The sequence below is a fragment of the Populus trichocarpa genome, chromosome 1, assembly GCF_000002775.5.
Source record: "Populus trichocarpa isolate Nisqually-1 chromosome 1, P.trichocarpa_v4.1, whole genome shotgun sequence".
In the NCBI taxonomy this organism is placed as follows: Eukaryota; Viridiplantae; Streptophyta; class Magnoliopsida; order Malpighiales; family Salicaceae; genus Populus; species Populus trichocarpa.
In genome coordinates this window covers 30,464,351-30,485,153 of record NC_037285.2, presented here as the reverse complement: position 1 = coordinate 30,485,153, position 20,803 = coordinate 30,464,351, and the positions used below count along the sequence as shown (strand labels likewise).

At 34.2% G+C, this 20,803-nt stretch overlaps 2 protein-coding genes, 1 long non-coding RNA gene and 4 other non-coding genes across 15 annotated transcripts; 2 read left to right on the top strand and 5 right to left on the bottom strand.

Moving 5' to 3' along the window:
• Positions 1 to 1,162: 1,162 nt before the first annotated feature.
• On the top strand, positions 1,163 to 6,155 carry LOC112328221 (uncharacterized). 4 transcript variants are annotated; one of them, XR_008058767.1, is made up of 5 exons: positions 1,163 to 1,517; positions 1,948 to 3,255; positions 3,460 to 3,566; positions 4,679 to 5,128; positions 5,249 to 6,155. It is a non-coding gene; the product is annotated as an uncharacterized LOC112328221 (long non-coding RNA). The 4 variants fall into 4 exon arrangements; XR_002982965.2 differs by having other exon boundaries at positions 1,163 to 3,028; positions 3,148 to 3,255; XR_002982960.2 differs by having other exon boundaries at positions 1,163 to 3,255; positions 4,679 to 4,989; positions 5,087 to 5,128.
• Positions 3,800 to 3,871, bottom strand: TRNAP-UGG (transfer RNA proline (anticodon UGG)). The gene has a single exon. It is a non-coding gene; the product is annotated as a tRNA-Pro (tRNA).
• On the bottom strand, positions 4,357 to 4,428 carry TRNAP-AGG (transfer RNA proline (anticodon AGG)). The gene has a single exon. It is a non-coding gene; the product is annotated as a tRNA-Pro (tRNA).
• Positions 5,352 to 5,423, bottom strand: TRNAP-UGG (transfer RNA proline (anticodon UGG)). The gene has a single exon. It is a non-coding gene; the product is annotated as a tRNA-Pro (tRNA).
• Positions 6,156 to 6,364: 209 nt separating the features above from the next.
• Positions 6,365 to 6,436, bottom strand: TRNAP-UGG (transfer RNA proline (anticodon UGG)). Its single transcript has one exon. It is a non-coding gene; the product is annotated as a tRNA-Pro (tRNA).
• Positions 6,437 to 9,689: 3,253 nt separating this feature from the next.
• On the top strand, positions 9,690 to 11,824 carry LOC7478662 (LIM domain-containing protein WLIM1-like). The gene is made up of 5 exons (XM_052453346.1): positions 9,690 to 10,315; positions 10,751 to 10,847; positions 10,978 to 11,021; positions 11,131 to 11,214; positions 11,309 to 11,824. Exons 1-5 carry the CDS (start codon positions 10,178 to 10,180, stop codon positions 11,534 to 11,536), a joined length of 591 nt encoding a protein of 196 aa, XP_052309306.1. The 5' UTR covers positions 9,690 to 10,177; the 3' UTR covers positions 11,537 to 11,824.
• Positions 11,825 to 12,160: 336 nt separating this feature from the next.
• Positions 12,161 to 19,850, bottom strand: LOC7470751 (uncharacterized). 6 transcript variants are annotated; one of them, XM_024584544.2, is made up of 18 exons: positions 19,801 to 19,850; positions 19,564 to 19,626; positions 19,168 to 19,261; positions 18,932 to 19,040; positions 18,804 to 18,842; positions 18,189 to 18,272; positions 17,998 to 18,059; positions 17,431 to 17,533; positions 17,097 to 17,237; positions 16,721 to 16,789; positions 16,575 to 16,631; positions 16,224 to 16,484; positions 14,944 to 15,027; positions 14,691 to 14,801; positions 14,278 to 14,348; positions 13,400 to 13,618; positions 13,128 to 13,221; positions 12,161 to 12,824 (listed from the first exon to the last, which is right to left on the bottom strand). In XM_024584544.2, the coding sequence occupies exons 2-18, from the start codon at positions 19,622 to 19,624 to the stop codon at positions 12,525 to 12,527; spliced, it is 1,959 nt and encodes a 652-aa protein (XP_024440312.2). In that variant the 5' UTR covers positions 19,625 to 19,626; positions 19,801 to 19,850; the 3' UTR covers positions 12,161 to 12,524. The 6 variants fall into 6 exon arrangements, with proteins under 6 accessions (XP_024440312.2, XP_024440319.2, XP_024440339.2 ...); XM_024584551.2 differs by having other exon boundaries at positions 19,734 to 19,825; XM_024584571.2 differs by lacking the exon at positions 19,801 to 19,850 and having other exon boundaries at positions 18,932 to 19,035; positions 19,564 to 19,619.
• Positions 19,851 to 20,803: the final 953 nt, after the last annotated feature.

Sequence of the window (20,803 nt, the reverse complement as noted above, 5' to 3'; positions counted from 1 at the left end):
TGGTGCAATGAGCCTGGGCCATTGCAAGGAAAAGTCGAGGCGTGTGGGCGAGCCTTCAAGCTCTCAGGCTCTTGGACTTGGTTTTATTTTTTTATATTTTAAAAGGTTGTTATATATATAGATGACATGTCATTTGCGAGGCCAGATTTCGCCCACCTAGTGGTGGCTGGAAAATTGGGGCAGTGCTTTTTTTGTCCAAAAAACCTAATTTTTAAGCCATTTCAACCAAAAACAAAACCTCACCTATTCCTTTGAAATACCCATAAATCAATCCATCAACTCAAAATACGTAAAAAATAGTCCAAAAATACAAAATCAAATCGAGTTAGATTTATCTTTCTCGGTCTAGATCTGTTTTTTTAGGCAACATTGAAGTTTTAAATAATCACCATCAAGCTCCTCTCATCACATGAAATTGATGAACACACCGGTTTTAGTGGTCGGAAATGGCTTGAACGACGACCTTCTCTCTCATCATCGAAATCTGGCGACTCCTCTCTCTCTCTCGTCTTTCTAACCAGGGACTGAAAAATACTATAAATAAACTTTTATACAAAAACTGATTTTTGTGAAATCCAAAGGGATCTAAATTATATAATTTGCATTGTTTTAAAGTTTGAGAACCTAAGTGTATTTTAAAAAAACTTTTTGGTACACCACCCATGTTTGACATTTTTTTTTTTTTTATTTTGGTCCCTCTCATTTCAATTCCACCATTACCTAAGAGATCAAAGGTAATTGGCCTGCAATTAGGATTAAATTATCCAAAATAAAATTTTAAAAATCAAAATAAATTATTAAAAAATACACGATATATCCCCAGTGTTTTATGAGTGTATAAACAATATTGACTCAACCGTGTTTAGTCCATGTGGTTTAGTATTTTAGTTAGTTTTGGTAAAATAACATTGGCTAGAAAAGTATTAGGGAAGTTTAAACACAACCATGAACAACTATTGTAATTGTCTCAAAATATATTTTTTATTTAAATTAATTAATCTGAACAAAAATTAATTTAAAATTTTATAAAGATTTAATAATAATGAGGTTCAATATATATATATATATATATATATATATATATATAAGAAAAAATAAAATAATACGACGTAAGAGAGAAATGATAAATAAATGAGTCATTAAAGATATGTTAGGAATTTGTTCTCGACATACTTGATATTATTAAAAAGATGAGACGAGTATAATCCTATCTTACAATTTTGTTTGATAATCTTCTAAAAATATAATTAAAATTATCTTATTGAGTTCTGTCTGAATACCTGTCGAGAACAGATTCTCAGTGCATCATCGGATACGTTTTTTTTTCTTCCTCCTTTCTCTCTCCTATTGTATCATCTGATCTCCTCTCCCTCTTTCTTGATACGTTGAACCAACGCTGACATCTATCATGGAACGTATTCAAGCTATGCCTGTATAGTAATTACAAACTCTTTACCCCCACACTCTCTCCCCCTGGCTTAATAATTGTAGAGTATGATTGAGTAGACAAATTAAAGGTATGACAAGCGAAACCTTGTAGTGATAATTTGTGGGTTTTGGTTACTTTTGTTAGCTATGTAGGTTTACTGTCGTCAAAGATTGTTTTGTTTATAAAGATAATACTGGGCAACTCTTTGAAGCTTCTGGGTTGCAGCCTTTTCCATGTTAAGTTGCACGACTCTTTTTTCTGGGTTTTGTTTTTGTGTAATTTTTAATTGAAAAACCTTTTTTTTTTGTTTGGTGTCAGTTATAATGTTGGATTAGATGCCTAGCTGCATATTCTTTTATGTTCTTTTTTTGCCATGTATTTTTTCCCTCATGTTGTGGCTGTATGCAGTAAAGGTTGTGAATTTGTTGTTTTATGTTTCATGCTGGATGTCGTAGTTTATCTGACTTTGTGACTGATGGTTGTCTTGCCATTTATACTCGACCATTACTTTTTAATAGAACTTCAAATCAGGGTCAGCAAAAGTAAAAGTTCATTGGCATGCTCTGTGAAGTTCCATCAACTTCATTACTGTCTGTGTTTTGGTAGTCGGGGTGGGCAAAATCGAGGGCCTTTTGGATCTAATCAGGCTACAGATTATGTTCATTTACGAAGCCTAAATTTTATCGTGTTGTTTCAAGGCAGTGTCCAGTTCATTTTTGTCACCCGTGCAGTCCATTCCATGTCATATTTTGGTTCTGTAGTAAATCAGACACTTGTCAATGTTGTTATTTTTCTGGAATCATTTACCAATCAAATCTGCAGTGGAGCTTCTCTTCTAAAATGATTTTTGCACCTGAACATGAATAGTGTGCTGTAAAATAATGTCTCTGGTTTCTTCTTGCATGCCCATCTCAGCAGTCAACTCTATCTATTTATTCTTTGTGGGCTGAGTTGGGATTTAATTCTCTGTGTTTCTTCAATTATTCTGTAGATATCGAGGTAACCAAAAACTTATGGTTTCATCCTGTCATGAATAGCATGATTCCAACGGGGCATTCCGAGAATTAAACTCTGGACCTCTTGCACCCAAAGCAAGAATCATACCACTAGACCAAATGCCATCTATGATCCAGGAAAGCAAAACCTATATGGCCCTTTAATTCCTGAAACAGGAAAATAGGCCGTTTTATGCTGGGATTGGTTGCTTTGCACCCAACCTGAGAATTTTCCCGAATCACTTTGGATTATCTAACCACATATTTTCTTATTCACTAACCGAATCAGATACTTTCTTGATTCTTAAACTATGATTTATATCAATGAAGGTTCCTCATATGATTTTCTTTTCCTTCTGAACATTAATAGGCTCTACTGCATTGAATAGAATGTTGCCAAAACAGAAAAACTCATGTTATCCAATGTGTTGATGGAAAGCATATAGATCGTGACATTAAACTATATATCCTAACGTTTTAGTTATTTGGCAAGACTGAGCTGACTGTAAATTTGGCAGAAAGCCAATCACTGAGATTTCTTGCCCAACAGACTGAACCTTTTGATGTGTAGATATACAAGCTGACTTTCAAATTCTTTCCCGTGGTATAGCATGTCCTCTTGCATTAATTGTAGCTTTGGGCATGTTTCTGTTCTCTTATTTTGTCATGTCAATTGAGTTACTGAGCGCATTGCATCAAATTGATGCTTACACCATTTGGCAGGTTCAGGTAAATGACTTCTCTCCAATGTCTGAAGCTAGTGACAGTTGTGAACCTAGCTTGCATACCTTGATTTCAGCAGAGTCTACTTATTTATTGATCGTTTTATTGGTAATGAATCTTACCAGAAAAGAATATACATCTAGATTTTCTTTAAAATATTATGTTCTCCTGTTAGAGTTGACTTCAGGTTCTTTGCTAAAATATCTGAACCTGCACGGGAACCAAAAACTATATGGACTTCTAACTTCCTGGGAACCTAAGATTTACATTAATCATTAAATATTGATCTTTAGCTCATCACGCATGATGCAGGCATAACTCTACCTTCTAAACCTTGCTGGGTTGTTTGTTGATATGCATTTTCGTACCATCTTGAAGGGTTGAGACTGGTGGTTCTGCATTGATTGACGAGGCCACAGGTATATTTCTTGATTTTACTACTTGATCTAATGATCGAATGCTTATATGTATAAAGTCAATTCCTTGGAGAGAGTTTTGGAATTTTCATTTTGCAGTGCAGTTGACTTTGAGAAAGATCATGGAGTCAAATTATTTAAATTAATATTGGAAACCTACCCCTGAAAAATAATATGCTGGCAATAACAAATCAGGTTTCACATGAGTTCTTAAGACCAAAAAACAGAATGAAACTGGGGCATTCCGAGAATTGAACTCGGGACCTCTCGCACCCAAAGCGAGAATCATACCACTAGACCAAATGCCCATTTCCTGATTTCCTTTTCTTTAATTTATAATTAATCTGTTAATAAATTAGACTAAGGAAAAATCATGCTAAGCAACTAAAATTCTTTTAGAGGGATGCTAAGTGTCATGAGTCTTTTTTTTCTTTCTTGAATGAAGTTGAATCTGTGTGAATGAAGTTTCTCATTAGATGGCTTGCTGTTGATGCAATGCAACATGTTTTAAATATGGGGTAGGGATGAAATGGCTATGCATCACTACAATGTCTATACATTTGATTGTGTGTGTTAGTGCTGCCATTTGGTTGGGTTTAGTGTTTACTTCACCCTGCCAAATGGGCTTCTTTTTCCTGATAAATGAGGTGAGATTGTGCCATTACAGTTTTTCCCTGTCCTTCGATAGTTACCATGAGAGTTGATTTTAGGTTAGTTTCCTTGGCTAAAATATTTCAAACTGGAATATATCATGGGAACTAAAGAATTAATTAGCAAAATTTGCAAAAAGCATGGGGCATTCCGAGAATTGAACTCGGGACCTCTCGCACCCTAAGCGAGAATCATACCACTAGACCAAATGCCCATTTGCTGATGTTCTCTCTGGGTGTTTATATAATTATTTACTCTGTTACTTCAAAGTGAAATATGGGTAGTGGCTCAAAAGTCTCTGGTCTCTTGGTCTTTTATTCAATGCATTTTTTTAATTTTTATTGTCACTTTCCTGGTCGGTTTGGGTGTAAAGGCTTTTTAAAGGTAATTTCCACCGTTTAGATGAACTGGAACTCAGATCTACATGTGGTAATTATACTGAATACTTGTCATGTTTGATGCAGGGATATTTCTGGCTTGACCACCTTGTCATTAACATCCACAGAGAATCTATTTTCAAAAGTATCTTGTCAGGAAACTAATATATCTGCAGATCAAAATATTATATCATTGTTTTCATGTTGTTGTCTTGCTACATTTTAAGATGGATAAAAAAAATTGTCATATGGTTAGAAATAATAACTTGGGACCTCTCGCATCCAAAGGGAGAATCATACGGCTAGACCAAATGCCCAGTTGGTGATACTCATCATGCGAAATTTCTGCTACTAATGCATTTGCTAGCTTGAAGTTTTAGATCTCAGTTTGTCCTGGTGTATGTCTTACTGCCAGAATTACAAGGGAAAAAGCACAATCATTTTTATTGAGGAATTGAACTTCCCCTTGAAATGTGTTTTTGTCCATTCTGGCAGGTTCAGAGGCTAATGGTCTTGCATTGATTGCCGTGTCCAAAGGTGTGTTTCTAGACTTTTTATCTTGATTTCTTGACCAAATGCGTATTTGCTTACCTATTCCACAATCTTTTCCAAAAATAAAATAAAATTATGTACGGTCTTGGAACTTTCCTATTGTAGTGCGGTTGACTTTGGGAAAGAGCACGGGACCAACGCCAAACTGCGTAAAAAATGATAAGCGTGCTGTTACTGAGCTCTTAAAACCAAAAAGCAGTATGAAACTGGGGCATTCCGAGAATCGAACTCGGGACCTCTCGCACCCAAAGCGAGAATCATACCACTAGACCAAATGCCCGTACGATGCTCATGTTTCTATTCAAATTGTAATTAAACTACTAAGTATTTTAGACGAAGGCTTCATCATACTACTTGACTATAGAGTCGTCTGTATGGTCTAAGTTTACGATTTTTAGTTAATACTAGCAAGGAATGCGAAGCCTTCATGCCTTATTGCTTTAGATATGGACGGGGATGGGATCACTAGCTAGTTAGGTGTGAAAAAAAAATTCAGGAAATGGCATGTCATAGCAGAAGGCAGAATTATTTATTTGCAGCAATAAAAAGTGAGTGCACTTGCATATAGTATAATCTGTGCACGTTGGACTGTGTGTGTTTATGTTTTAATGGTAGTACCGGTGGTTGCCATTGAATGATAACGAAGAGAACCATCTGGGTGCAGTGTTTTTGTTATCTAATGTACGTACGTACGTAGTTGTCTTGGTCAGTGGTTGTTTGTATTAATGCCACTAGTAAACAGCTCTTCTTTTACGAGATGAAAGAAGCTACACACAGATATGATCCCAGCACCATATGCATATACATGCGCGAAGAGCACTTGCAAGTGTTTTCATTCTAGGTTAGCTGTCAAAAATATTCCAAAGTACTGTAAGCATTGAACTCAGGGACCCAAAGCGAGAATTGATTTTGGTTTTGTAATTGTTTGAAGTTTTTGATGTATGGCACTGTCTCTGGTGGTTTGGTAGCTTCTGGTCGCCATGAATATTTGAAACTCACATTGGTGGCTTGAGTGCAAGTTGTTAATATTTTCCACTCTTTGAGGACTTGATTTCTCATATATCTTGAAGCGGGAATCTTTCTATCTTGTCCACCTTGTTTTCAACATCTACTGCCAATCTGCTTTTCTGTTTTCAAAAAAATAATATATTTTCATAGAAACTTGTCGGTAAAACCTGTAATATCTGATCAGAAAAGGTTATGTTCAACTGTTGTGAAGCTGGGGCATTCCGAGAATCGAACTCGGGACCTCTCGCACCCAAAGCGAGAATCATACCACTAGACCAAATGCCCAATTTGTGAATGTTGATCATCTACTTTTAGATTATCTGCACGTAACTTTTTCCTTGTGTACAAAATTCACCCGACTAATTCAAATAATACGTAGAATTTTTCATCTTTGTTTCCAAACTCAACTCCCATGACACTGTCAATCACATTGTATAGTAATAAATGCATTTGTTATTTCTAATTTATTGGTTGTTATCGACACCAAAAATCTTGTGATTAATATTTCTCATCATGATACATGAGAACTAAGGTCTTCCAAACATAGTTGATACAAAAGAATGGCATCAGCCACGACTTTTTAGTTTTTACTGAAAGCATAGGAAAATGGAATACAAGTTGGCGTCTTTATCGACCAATATTAATTCAAATCTACATCAAATCTGCAGGGAAAGTAGTGGCTTATACAAGGTTAGAGAAGACAATGCAACAAAAAAAATTAGAGAGATGGGTTGCGGTGTTTCAATGTGCTTTGATGAGCCGGCCAGTTTTGTCCAAGAATTTCAACGGTAATAAGCAACCACCATTACATTATTTTGAGATACTCATCACCGAGTTATGGATAAGGATAGTTGACTAAAGTTTTTATTTTTATTTTTTTCTAGTTGATTTTTTTGTAAAATTTTATTATTTAATATTGAATTGATTAGGGATTACACTTCATAATTTATTTTGGTTTGTGTTCTATAAGGTTATCATGATCCTGGAAGATGGTGGACCAATAAAATCCACACTGTAAGATTTTTGCAGTTGTTTTTTTATAAAAAATGACCCCACATGCCTCAGAATAACAAGATTTGATGACACCACTTACCTCATTGTCGGGAATACATCTTTGAAATATTTGATCAGGACAATACTTGAGTAAGTAAGAATCATTTGAATAAAAATTCTTCATTTCACTTAAAAACTTTCTTTTATCTTGGTAACTCTAATGAGCTGTCAAATTTCATGTAGTAAGAAAATTGATAATATTAGTAAACCAAGACATTGTAATAATAAAGAATAAATATTTATTAGGAAAGTAATTATTGATTGGTGTGATGTTAAATGTTGACTCCATTGTCAATCTTGACATTATCTTTTCAAACACATGAGAACTAAGTGATTATTCCTGTGAAGTCTACTATTTGGTTATTTTATTTTAAAATAACCATTATTAAATATTGAGAATTAAATTTCATGATTTTTTTGACTCAAACTATATTTTTATTGGTTGTTCGAGTTGTTTTTAACCTATCAAGTTAATTATGTCACATAAAATCAATCATTATATAATTTATTTCTTTATTGCTAAAAAACATATTAATAATATCTAGATATTTTTTTTATGTTCATCAAGTTAATTATGTCACTCGGGTAATGATCTAATGATTAAAAAACCCTATAAAGGGAAGGGAATTTAATGTACCATTATAATAGTGTACCATAAGGAATAAAACACTATTTATTATAATATTGTAATGATGAAATTGCTCTTGAGCCATATAACCTTTGAACTAAGTATTTGGAGCAGGATGATTTTTTTTTTATCATGATACAATTATCTTTTATAAATTATATGGAGTTAGACTGAACATTTTATTTTTTATTGTATAGTAAATTACTAATTTAACCCTGAATAAAAAAATACAATGTCTATTACTAAGGGGTGTTATGGTCTTTTTTTTCTTTAAGATGTTCTTAAAGACAAAATCAACATAACTCTCTCACATTGGCTTTTATTTTTTATTTTTCATTATTTTTTATTGATTTTATGTAGATTTAAAGATTATTCAAGAGCATTTTTGTAATTAATATATATTAAATATTATTATAAAAAATTGTTGGCGCGTGCGTAAAATGTGTCAATGTGTGAAAGACCCCCATGTCGTTCAAACAACGTGTATGGGGTCGTCTAACCATCAAACACAACATTTCAGGGCTTGGTTTGAAAGGTAACAACGCCCCTAGCCAGAAGGGTGGCGCATGCCCCAAAAGCTTCTCGAGTTTGGCATCAACAACCGTTGACAAAAATTCAGACTAGCCTCTGCAATTTATTTTTCCTTCACATTTTGTCCATGTCCCTATGATTATTATTGTTTTTATTTTTGAATTATCTATAAATTACAAATATTTTTTTTAATTTCACTCCCTATCATTTTTTTAATTTATAAATAGTTTAACAAATTACAAATATTTTTCAACTTCACCCCTTATGATTTTTTAATCTTTCAAATTTGATCCTCATTTTTTTATTGCTATTTGTTTTGTTTGAGATTATTTTTTAAATTGTTTTTTTTAACAATTTCATCATCCTTAGGTTTTTTTCTATCAAATTTTATCCTTATTTTTTTTTTGCTATCCTTTTTGCTTTTGAGTTTTTTTATCAATATTTTTTCTTGATTTTCCTTCAAAATTAAATTAGTTAGGAATTAAACTTTTTGATTGAACTCGAGCCCATAATTTCATGAGTTTCAAGTTTTAGAGATTAGATCAGGTTTATGAGGCTTGCTAGTATTTGCTTAGTTTTTCCTCCCCTTTTAAACTGGTGTTTTCTTATTATTTAGTTTTTTATTTAGTTTTTTTTTGTTATTTTTTACTATTTACTTTCTATGAGATTAGTTTTAGATGCATGACTAGGATAACCGGTTTCAAAGGTTAACTCAAGTTCACTTTATTTTTTTATCTTTTTTTAAAAAAATTATTTATTTCAATTTCATTTTTGTCACTCAAATTTTTTTCTCCTGTTTTTCTTTATACGAGATCAACCCAATTTTACGTTCTTGGTCGTGAGGTTTGCGACTTCACATGATTTAAATGAAAAGGTTATTTCTAGAAAATGCCTCGTCGTTTTGCCATGAATAAATTTGAGGTGAAATTATGAAATCGACATGATTTACAATCTGATCTGATATGATAAACCACAATTTCCAATCATAATGTTGAGTGTGGTTGAAGACAAATTTGCATTAACCCAAGAGCTCACTGGGTCACTAGTTACATGGAGCATCATTGAAAGGCTTTGATTGATGCCAATTACCTAATTTAAAAAAAGATTATCCATCTGATGAATCATTTGCACTGGCCGATTATAACTCATGGAAAAAGTAATCAAAGAATAAAACATGACAACGAAAAAGAAACGTCTTGCAAGGCATCCAGCCAGGAACTTCATGATGATATTCCAGCACTCAATATAATTCTAGACCCACCACCTTTGTGAAAAAGGATTTACTCATCATGTTCCGCTGTGATCTACCTAGAAAATCAACTTTATATCATTAATAACTTCTCTGTTTTATTTCCTCGAATATTAGCTAAACCAAGAACATTTCTAAGAAACAGGAAAGTAGAAAAATTTGGGAGCCAAAAGCTTGAATTGTCAACTTCCTTTTAATGGCATGTGTTTTATAATTGTACCTCCCAGAAATAGAGAAAGAAAGTAGAATGATTACAACAGAAGGATTATCCTATCTGATATGAATTACTTAGAAATCGGACAAAATGATAGCTAGGTGGCGCCAGGCCATTCCTGTCAATCATGTACTGATTTGCTTTCATGTCACCCGCGATTATCTGCAACCCATTGCTTTTTATCTCCTCCTTTAAGCTCCCCTATCTTCGGTATAATATAGCCAAGATACAGCTTGAAGAGAGACAGGACAGTAAGGCAAAGGCTAAGGACACAACACAAACGAGAAATATCACAATCGGTGCACAAGTGTTAAGGTTTCTTGCTCTTCATCTTTGAGGGGGGAAAAGAATATGGCAGCCTTTGCAGGAACCCAGCAAAAATGTATGGCTTGTGACAAGACAGTGTATCTTGTTGATAAGTTAACGGCTGATAACAGGATTTATCACAAGGCCTGCTTTAGATGCCACCATTGCAGGGGTACCCTTAAGGTAACAGCATATCGGTACTGTAATATCCTTGTTCATGTTTTATCCATCTTCTTTGAACTGTAATGTCTCATGAAAACCTTTTTCTTCTCAGAATTGCCTTTTATATATTTTTTTTTTTGCTAAAACCCTTTCCATCAATTTTCTTTCTGATCAGATGACACCATATTCTCCTTTATATTAATCTAGTTCCAAATTTTCAAGGCCCATTAAATTTTTTTTATATATATACATATGGCCAGCAGCATAAAACATATTTTCAGGCTAATCTAAGAGCCAGGATTTCTGAGAATCATCTTTCATTTTCTTGGTTCTTTTGAAATTGCTTTCCGTTTTCTGTTGATGGAAAGGAATGTCAAATTGCTGTCCTCAAAGCCAATTAACTACTCATTGCATTTCTTGATGAGCACTCATCGGCATACTGTTTTGTGCTAGCAGCTAAGCAACTACAGTTCTTTTGAAGGGGTTCTGTACTGCAGACCTCACTATGACCAACTCTTCAAGAGAACTGGCAGTCTAGACAAGAGTTTCGAAGGTAAAAGCACAGTTAAGCCATTATCAAAATTTACACACTTCAAATCTTACTATTATTATCACTAGCCAGTTAAATTCTTTTAACTTAAATTCAATTTGCCCTCTCACTTTCTATAATTAATTTCTGCCAGGAACACCAAAAATTGTGAAACCAGAAAAACCTGTTGATAATGAGGTGATCTCTTAAGTAATTGATTGGAAAATGATAGTATGTTGTTTCTTGCTATTTATTTTATTCAATTTCTATCCACAAATAATTAAACTGAACTTGATATGTCTCACAGAACGCAAGCAAAGTCTCGAATTTGTTTGCTGGCACCAGAGAAAAATGTGTTGGGTGCAACAAGACTGTCTATCCTATCGAGAAGGTAAGAAATGAAGACTTTATTCATAGAAACAGAGGATCATCCTCTTCAAAGATGACCAACATTTTCTGAAGATTGGTCTTTGATCTTCTTCCAGGTTACAGTAAATGGGACTCCATACCATCGGAGCTGTTTTAAGTGTACCCATGGAGGTTGTACTATTAGCCCATCCAACTACATTGCACATGAGGGAAAACTCTACTGCAAGCATCACCATATCCAACTTTTCAAGGAGAAAGGGAACTACAGCCAGCTTGAGAATGAACGCGAGAAAAATCCAGTCACTGTGAATATCACCGCTGTGGAAATTGCCGCTGAATCATAATCAACTAAAGACTACTTGTCCCCGTCTCTAGCCCTTTTCAGTCCTTCCTACCGTAAATGGCATCGCAGGCTCTTCATGGATTTTCTTCTCTTCTATATGTCAAGGATTGGTTTTCGCTTGCAAGATTGGATGTGTTAGTGTCCCATGGCTGTAATTTTGTGGGAACTCTGAGTGTGATGTGTCAGTTGAAATTTCTGCCAAGATTGAGTAACCTGAGATACTACGTGGCACAGTTTGTATCCTCTGTTTCCTCAAAATACGTAAAGATTTCGGTATCCTGAATGATTATCACCGTGTTCTATTTAGTTGTGAACAATTCAGCAGGAAAAAAGTTGCATCGACCAAGAAAGAAACTGCGTTGTTCAGAAAAAGAAAGATGCCGTCCCACCCTACGGTAAAGCATTTTAAAGCAGAAACATTCAAGATAAACAAGGAATTCTACACGTAATGAGGCATAAAAAAGCTTCATAACTTCTTCATGGCATAAGCAGTTCCTGCCACATGGCATGTATAGACCACAAATTTTCCCAGTGAGTTTAAAGCCAACAGAAAATGCATCATCCCTCAATCGCTCAACATAAACTTTGACAATTAAAATACAACAGGCAGTACTGAAAGGAAACATACACAAAAGCTCAGAAACTGTCATTGAAATAATCTAATAACCCAGTTCATATTACTGTACTTTATGCAACTGGCCTATGTCTAACCATGTATATACAAAGGAATTGAACTCTATTCCCTCCTCCTTTCCTTTCAAAACACCATAAATACAATAAAAGGCTCTACAATGACAAGATAAGCATCGGCTTTCATTCTGCACTGATTAAGTTGTTCCAAAAGTTCGCCGTCTTCCTTCACACTGCACAAATTTTCACTTCTCTTTGCCGAAAAGCCCCTTTAGTATGCCCTAAACCCCTATTAATTACTTTATGCTTTTCATCACAGAACAAAGCCCACACAGACCAGAATTAAACAAACTCCAATCTCAGCAACCCTTTATGGTGTTATTGTCCTTTAGTATCTGAGCTGCAAGTATCAGAAGCTCCACCATCTCAAAACCTGCAGCAGAAACAGAATCTATCTTCTCTCCAATGGGGTTCCCATAAATATCACTTAGCTCATCGCAGACACTTTCACCAATTGATGCATCATCTGCCTCAGCAGACCAACTAACAGGTAAGGAGCTTCCAAGGGCAGTCTTCACAAGTCTAGCCTCAGAAATGATATCATTAAGAGCTTCTAGCAAGCCAGTACTAGTACCTTCACGAGTATCTGACTCTTTGACCTATAGATTATGCAGCATCAGCAACAGAAAACCTATTAGCTTCAAAATATGGACAGATTATCTAACCAAACATCATGACAAGAACCTTTATGGAGCAGGTAACGAAATCAGCATCATATTAATATTATTATGATATTGCATGACCTAAAGAGAAGGGAAAAAAGAAAAGAAAAAGCAAAATTTCAACTGTATCATCATTCCTAACAGTATTTATATTATTGTAGCATCCTACAGAGCTGATCCATTCCTGAGCCAAAAAAGAAGCACATCTCCATGCTGTACATGTGATGAAGAAACATTTACCTTTAGAAGTGCAAGGTGAAGTCTGTGAATTGAAGAAATTAGGTGGTCCATACATTCCATGCTTTCCTTGAGAGTGGCATTTTCAATCTTCATTCTGAGAACATACAACCATAAACATCCATTTCATTAACAGTTATTTTGTAGAAGAAGAGTTTTTCTTCCCTTCCTTTCTGCAGATAGATGGGGGGGGGGGGGGGGTCATCAGAGGGTATGATCTGACATGCAGGCTTCACCAATCTAGTCTTCTGTTATGGAATCCAATTATTACTAACCTGGCAAAATCCATGTCATTTGCTCTTTTCCTAGAGAAATTCCCTTCACTACTCAGGCAAGTTTGAGCTTCATTTCCACGAAAATCCATTGTGCCCATCCAACGTCTTAGATATGTCCTCTTCAACAGGTTTCTTATCTTTCCATCCCTTTCTATATTAGAAAGTCTCATCTCCCCAGTTTCAGCTGAAAAATCTCGTTTTATTTCACTGCCAACTTTTCTGCATGAGTTACATTCATGCAGGTAGTTTTAGTCATCAGATCAAAGTGTGCATGTTGCAAGGGAAAAGGAATTCATGCATACTTTTTTTTAACAAGAGTTACCAGTTACTTTAAGGATATATAAAGAGAAAGCCACATCAGAGCAAAAACAAGACAGACAACTAGAGAAGTGACAGGAGAACACTATTGCATTTAAGGAGTGAACATCAATTTGAAGGAAAGTTCAATATACTCTGAAAAATAAAACTGCAAACCTTTGATTTCGATCTGGAATAACCTCTAGTGGATATCAAAATTCACAATAATCAGTATTGCTCACAAATAACCTGAATATCTTAATTAATTAAGTATTTTAATTTGATTTAGACTTGTACGTCAAATGCATACAAGCTGCATGACTTCTGAACTATGATTAGCTCTGGTTTATTCTGAGAAATTAACCTTGTGAATACTAGCAAACACCTCTAAAATAATAATATAACAAAGGATAATGCATCAAAGCTCCATAGCTTTGGGGAAAGGTCCTTATCAAAGTCATTGGCAGCATTCAAGTTCCAATAAAAGAATTGCCAGCAGAAAACAAAAGAAGTATAGAAAAACAATGATTTTAACAAAGCATAATTGCATGCTATGCTTTAGGGAAAAGAAGAGATCATACTTTTGTAGTTGTTGATATTCGAGCTTTAACTGCGCCAACTCCATAAGAGCTTTAACCTTTTCATTGGTGACCTAAATCATCACAACATCTGTGCACTCATTATGAGGTTCAGGAAGGATATGAAATTTTAAATTTGATAAATTCTTTATCAAAACTTCATATTAGAAGATATCCAGACTCAGTGAGGAAAGAGCTCCATGTGACACATACCAAGGAGAAAGGTCTTTCATCCTGCCTACCAACATTTTTATAATGTCTCCTCCGTATATGATAAGATAATTACTATAGTGAAGCATAATTCTCAAAGTCCATATGTAAATTTGCAAAACTTCTGCCGAGTTATGTATAATATTCAAGTAAACAAGAGGCAAACATTCAAGACGTGCAAGTAAAAAAGAATCTACAGGAATTACTTGTAGAAAGTTTCTTTGAAGCTCCTCCATCTTTTTCTGAAGAGCTGCATTGACATTTCTCTCCAGTAAATGTCTTTCTTCCTGCTGAGATAAAAGCAATAATGCTGCAACCTGACGAGGAAAACAAAATTGAGCAGAAAGAAGAATAATTATTTCAAATCAGCTGCATAACTTGAACATCCAACCGACCAAATATTTACAGAGAACAGAGATATAGAAAGTAAATCATAGGGCATGAAATATATCACAGAACCTTTTCTTGCATGGCCTGTGCAAGGGCTTCAGATGTGTTGCCTTCTTTATGAGCCACAGCATCTAGTGCTCCTTGGTCAATTCTCTACAGCAGGTGATGAATGTAAAAATGTATAAATCAATAAACAAGAAATAGAAATTGATTATATGAGAAACAGTAGGACAAAAATTATTTTTGACCTTCTGATTCTGTTGAAGTATTTTCCTTAATGTTTTAAAATCTCATCACAAGTACAGAGACAAGATGAATTATCAAATCAAACCAAAACAGAAGGCAGAGTGAAGGGCTTGTTGGTAAAAATAGGTAGGGTTAGCTGAGTGAGGTTTGGCGACCAGGACAAACAATTCTACAGGGATACTATCATCAACTTGAACTATTGAAATACCATACATCGAATCTTTGACACAAACACCTATGTATTTTCTCTTCATGCTCAGATTGATGGAGGTTCAGTGCAATCTTTTACTGAATCTTTGTTCTGTGTTAAGTGAAAAAACTAGGAGAGGTTCAGTGCAATCCTGTATTGTATTAAGTGCATACTAAAAAACCATCCAGTAGTTCAAAAAAAAGATTAGAGCACTAGTAATCTCTTGTATATGAACAAAACTCTCAGTTCAAAAAGTTGGTAGAAAGTACTGGATATCAAATGACTGAGGTATGAAAATATTCTTGAGAGGTGGATGCCTGACTGAAAAATAGATAATAAAAGCTGATCTCAAGGACGTTTAATCACTCTATTGACCCATTTTTCTTCTCAGATTATTAATTGCAAATTTTGGAGTTGGGTCTCGCATCAAATTGCAAAAGATCATTGGAGACAAGGTCAGCTTTAGCAGAGTGCTTCTCAGTTTCTATTTGCTAACTTCTCCCTGTGCCACTGTTTTATACTTATAAGAGAGCTTCTAATGGAGTGGAATTGGAATTTTGTTGCACCAAAATACTGCAATTGCAGCATTCCATGAGCAGGATTATGCCTATAACTATTTTTTAAAAAAGTTAGCAGACTAATATGTTTATCAAGAACTATTTATCTTGGTCAGGAAGCATTTGATGACTCTTCCTCCCAGCTTATTATCCCACCACTACCTAGCTAGTGGCTTATTGGGGGCCCTGGCAGGAGGGCTGAGGCACCATAAAGGAACCATTTACTATGGCAAGTACACAGGAAGTGATTCTTCATGAGCTTTAAGAATTTACTTGTGATGGTGAAGCAAACTATTTCTATATGCAATGCAGATAAAGAGAGAGAAGATGAAGTACAATGATAGTAGCTAGCCTACCTTGGGTGCCAAGTCCGGATCAGCATCAGTACTCATATGCACATCTCGAAATTCATTTTCTTGCAGTCTTACAACTCTACAAGGCACCAAATCCTGTTCGCTGATCACATCAAATTGCTTGATCTTTTCTTCTACCATATCAATAATTGATTTGATATGAGATCTTTCCTTGCTAAGTAAACTCGTGATCTGAACTCTATGGTGAGAATGGTAATGGTGTAATTCTGTTATCCCCTCCATAACCATTTTGTCCCAAAGAACCTGCAGAAAACGTCAACAAGTTCAGTTATTAGCAAAGGGATTCGATGATCAAATTTAGAAGCTCAAACATCAAGACATTAGTCTACCCACTTGCTTATTTTCAAGTTCAAGAACTTTCTTCTTTAAGTGATTTTCAATTTCCAAACCCTATAAGCCACAACAAAATCCGTATTAAGCAAACACACAACATAATAATACAATTAAATAAAACAGACATTAACCAGATAATTTCATACCACTCGTATTTTGCTTTGAAGCTTATCCAGAGAGTTCCTCAGTGTCTCCACCTCTTCTTCTAACGCACTCTGTCTGATGAGAAGTTATTCAAGTTGCATGCAGAAACTATGAAGTAACTCTAGTGACTATTCAAATTCTTGTAAAAGCTGATTTAATTTCTGCTCTGTGTGGATCTAGGAAATTAATTAAACACTGTCAATTTCTTTCACCTAGCATACTTGCTTATGGATCTGGTAACATGCTTTGAATAACAAGTATTTGTGGCTTCTAAAATAGTGGGACAGCAATCCTAAACATAGGTACATCATGTAATAACACTAATGTGTATGATGGATACTCAAGGAACAAGCAAAAAATGAGGTCTTGAGAACTTACAATGTATTTAGAAGTCGAGGAATCATTATAACTCCACAACTCTTCTGAGTCATGTAACAGCCATGCACATTTATTGTCCCAACTAGTATCCTCAAATCCCTCAAGAGAATGCTGCCTGATCTCGTAAAACTTGTTGACAACCTGTAAATGAAAGGTCAATAGGGACTAGAAGATGCATCCTAAACTTCAAAAGTACAACGAAATCTGAAGTTCACCACACAAACAATTTCCATGTTTCAAGTAGTTCTTGGCACTATTTCCGGTAATCTATATGCCAGAAGTGTAAAGGTTTCAAGTACACTCTTGCTATTACCCAAGAACATGAAACAATTACCTTCTTGAAAGTCTCAATCTGCTCATCTTGCTTTGATAAATCACTCTGCAGTGTATCATTTAGTCTCTTCTGTTCAAGAAAATCTGAATTAAGCACTTCTAACCTGCACAAAAAATTCTTTAATCATGAAAAGGTATTCATTCAACCACCAGCATCCTAACGATGCATCACATAACTAAAAACCATAAAATCCCTTTGAAAAAAAGAAAAGGTCACACATGATAAAAGATACACTATCTGTCAAAAAGTTTCACAAATGAAAAGTCATGATAGTCATGAAATCATGACCACGCAATGCCACAATCTTTTTCAACGATTAGGGAAGACTTTGGAAGGAACAAGACATCACCATAAACTATTTATAGCGTTCTTACATTTAATTTTTGATGAGAAAGTGGAACATGACAATGTTCGGATACGTAGGAAGTGTAACACTCAAACACTAAGAAGATATGCACCATAATCTCCAGATTACATAATGCAACATAATAAGCAGTCAGTAGAGAATAACCTTTTAATTTTGCGCCTCTTAACACAAGAAAAATAGAGCATAAACATAACAAGTACCTCTGCTGAATTTCCTTAAATTTCTGGGACATTGACTCCTCCTTCTCCTTTGCCTTTTCAGCCTGCCATCAACCATTATGGAGACTCAAAACCTTAAGAATATACACTCAAGAATACACTTATGAAAGGTTATGGGTAAGAAACCAAAGACAAACATATAATCAACAAATGTCAAAAAGATTTTTCATAACCTCCATTATCGAATTATCACGCTCAGCAAAAGCAGCAGCTACACAGCCTTGGAAAAACTTAACCTGTTTCTCTGCCTCCATGTTCTGGAAAAAAGGAAATGAAACAAGTCAGGACTAATGATGAAAGCAAAATTCCATCCACTGCAATCTAAACACATGAAATATTTTGGAAAAGAAAACAATAAAGGGAATAGAAGCATTCCACAAACATCATAGCTTGCAAAAACAGCTAATCCTGTCACCAGCACAAATTGCTTGTAGGTGAAACCTATGTCATAACTTTGTTGTCATCAAGTTAGTATCTCCTCCAAAAGAAAATATGGTAATCAATCATGATAGATCCTCAATAAAGCTAACACAAGAAATGACAATTGAAAGACAAAAGAATCTTGAATGCAAAGCTTATGAGTCTTTCATTTGATCAAATGTTGCTTTTAATGATGCTGAAGTATTGTCTATTCTCTCCTACTTGGTCAATGTTGCCATTTGGTAGTGTTTGATTCATTAATTCCCTCTGGTAGATGTTTGATGAAAATAATCTCAAGAAAAGAAAGATTGACACCACATAAGAGGGCATGCCCAGATAAACCGGCACAGAGAGTGTGATAGACCAACCTTTGCAGCCTCTGCTTGGTGTAGTTTGGCCAATTGGGTCTGATGACAACATAGTAAACGCATAAGCCTATGATAGAAGGCCTCAATAAAAGTGGCATAACGGAAAATGAATACAAAATTTATCTCACTTTGATTCGGTAAGCCTCAGAAAGCTCCTCTTGAAGATTAAGATTATCTCTTGAGCAAGCAGCCAACTGCTTTTTCAAATTCTCAATCTCCTGCTCCAATCCAGCTGTCCTAATAGAGCAATAATTAATAGTACAGTCCTTACGTCCCTTTTCACGAGTAGCAACCTCGCAGAATCATAAAATGATAAAACTCTGATCCTATAAACAGAAAAAAAAAAATACATAAATAACTATACCTTTGAAAATGCATTCGAGTAGCGGCAGCAAGATAGCCAGGTCCAGCTTGCTGCATACACAATTGTTCTATATCTTTATGCAATTCACCACGCTCTACAAAACAAATATAATTCAATCATATCATGGAAAGTCATTCAATCACAATGGAAAAGGAGGCTATCTGCAGAATTGAGTTTCTTTAACTATCTAATAAAGTGCTGTATTTTAGATTCAGTGTGGTCTCCATGTCTAAGAACAAATAAGAATTCTTGAATTAGGGTTTAATAATTGAACAGGGAATTCTAAAGAGCAAGCAGTATAGTGTAAGAGAACAACATCACTGCAGTTTTAAACAAGAAAAGAGCATCCTTTTGGACAGAGAGGAAAAAAAATGTAAGAGAGAAGAAAGATATTACCATGTTCCAATTGTTGGATTCGAGCAATCATGGACTCCTTGTCGTTTAAATTTGTATCCATCTCTGTTTGTGAAATAGGGGAAATTATACAGCAAAACAGAACTTGGAAAGCGAGAACAGAAATTAAATTGATTACGAATATTTTTAAATTAAATGGATTTGATTATTACAGGTGAACAGAAGAGAAGGAGGGAGATGAACAACTGCAGAAGAAGGAAGGAAGGAAGGAAGGAAGACCTGAAGAAGTCAAGGGCAAGACAGGAATATAATAATCTCCCGAAGCAACAACAACCTTATGATTGGGTTTGTGCAATGATGCCTTTCTCTAATATTTTTTTTTAAAAAATATTTTTAAAAGATTTTAAATTTATTTTATTTTATTTATTTTAAAATAATATTTTTTTGATGTTTTAATACATTGATATTAAAAATAATTTTTAAAAATAAATAAAAAAATATTATTTTAATACTTTTCTGAGTAAAAATTATTTTGAAAAACAACCGCAACCACATTGTCAAACACATTCTTAATGGTATATGAATTGGTGAGAGACGACCACACTTTTTAGATATGACGTTCAACGTTTCTCAGTAATTAAACATTGTCTTTAATGATGATGGGTGTGTTAGGAATTGTGATTGTGATTGTGATTATTTTTTAAAGAGTGTTTTATTTGGAAATATATTAAAATAATATTTTTTATTTTTTAAAATTATTTTTAATATAAACGTATCAAAATAATCTGAAAAGATTAAAAAAATTAATTTAAAATAAAAAAAAAGTTAATTTTTTAAAAATACTTTAAAATATAAAAATAAATAAAACCGATGTTGATGTTAATTATGTTGAAAGCATGACACCATCATCTTCTGCACGGCAGTAAGAAGCGTGTGAACAGTATAGGAGCAGTTGGTTTCAATAAACATTTTTTTCTCACTTTTTACTTTTTGTGAGGTTGTTTTGATATATATATATATATTATTGATTTTGTGTTTAATAGTTTTAAGTTTTTTTTTATTTCTTGTTATCTTATTTTATTTTATTTTTATATTCAATTTAATTCTTATTTTTTATTGTTTTTTATTTTTTTATTTCATTTTTTATCTATTATTTTAAAAAATAAATATTTTTTTATCATCTCAGGTTATATCGATATTAATTTTGGTTTTTATTCTTTTGATTGCTATTTATTTTATTTTTAATATTTTTTAAGTTGTTTTTTTTTTCAATTTCATTCCT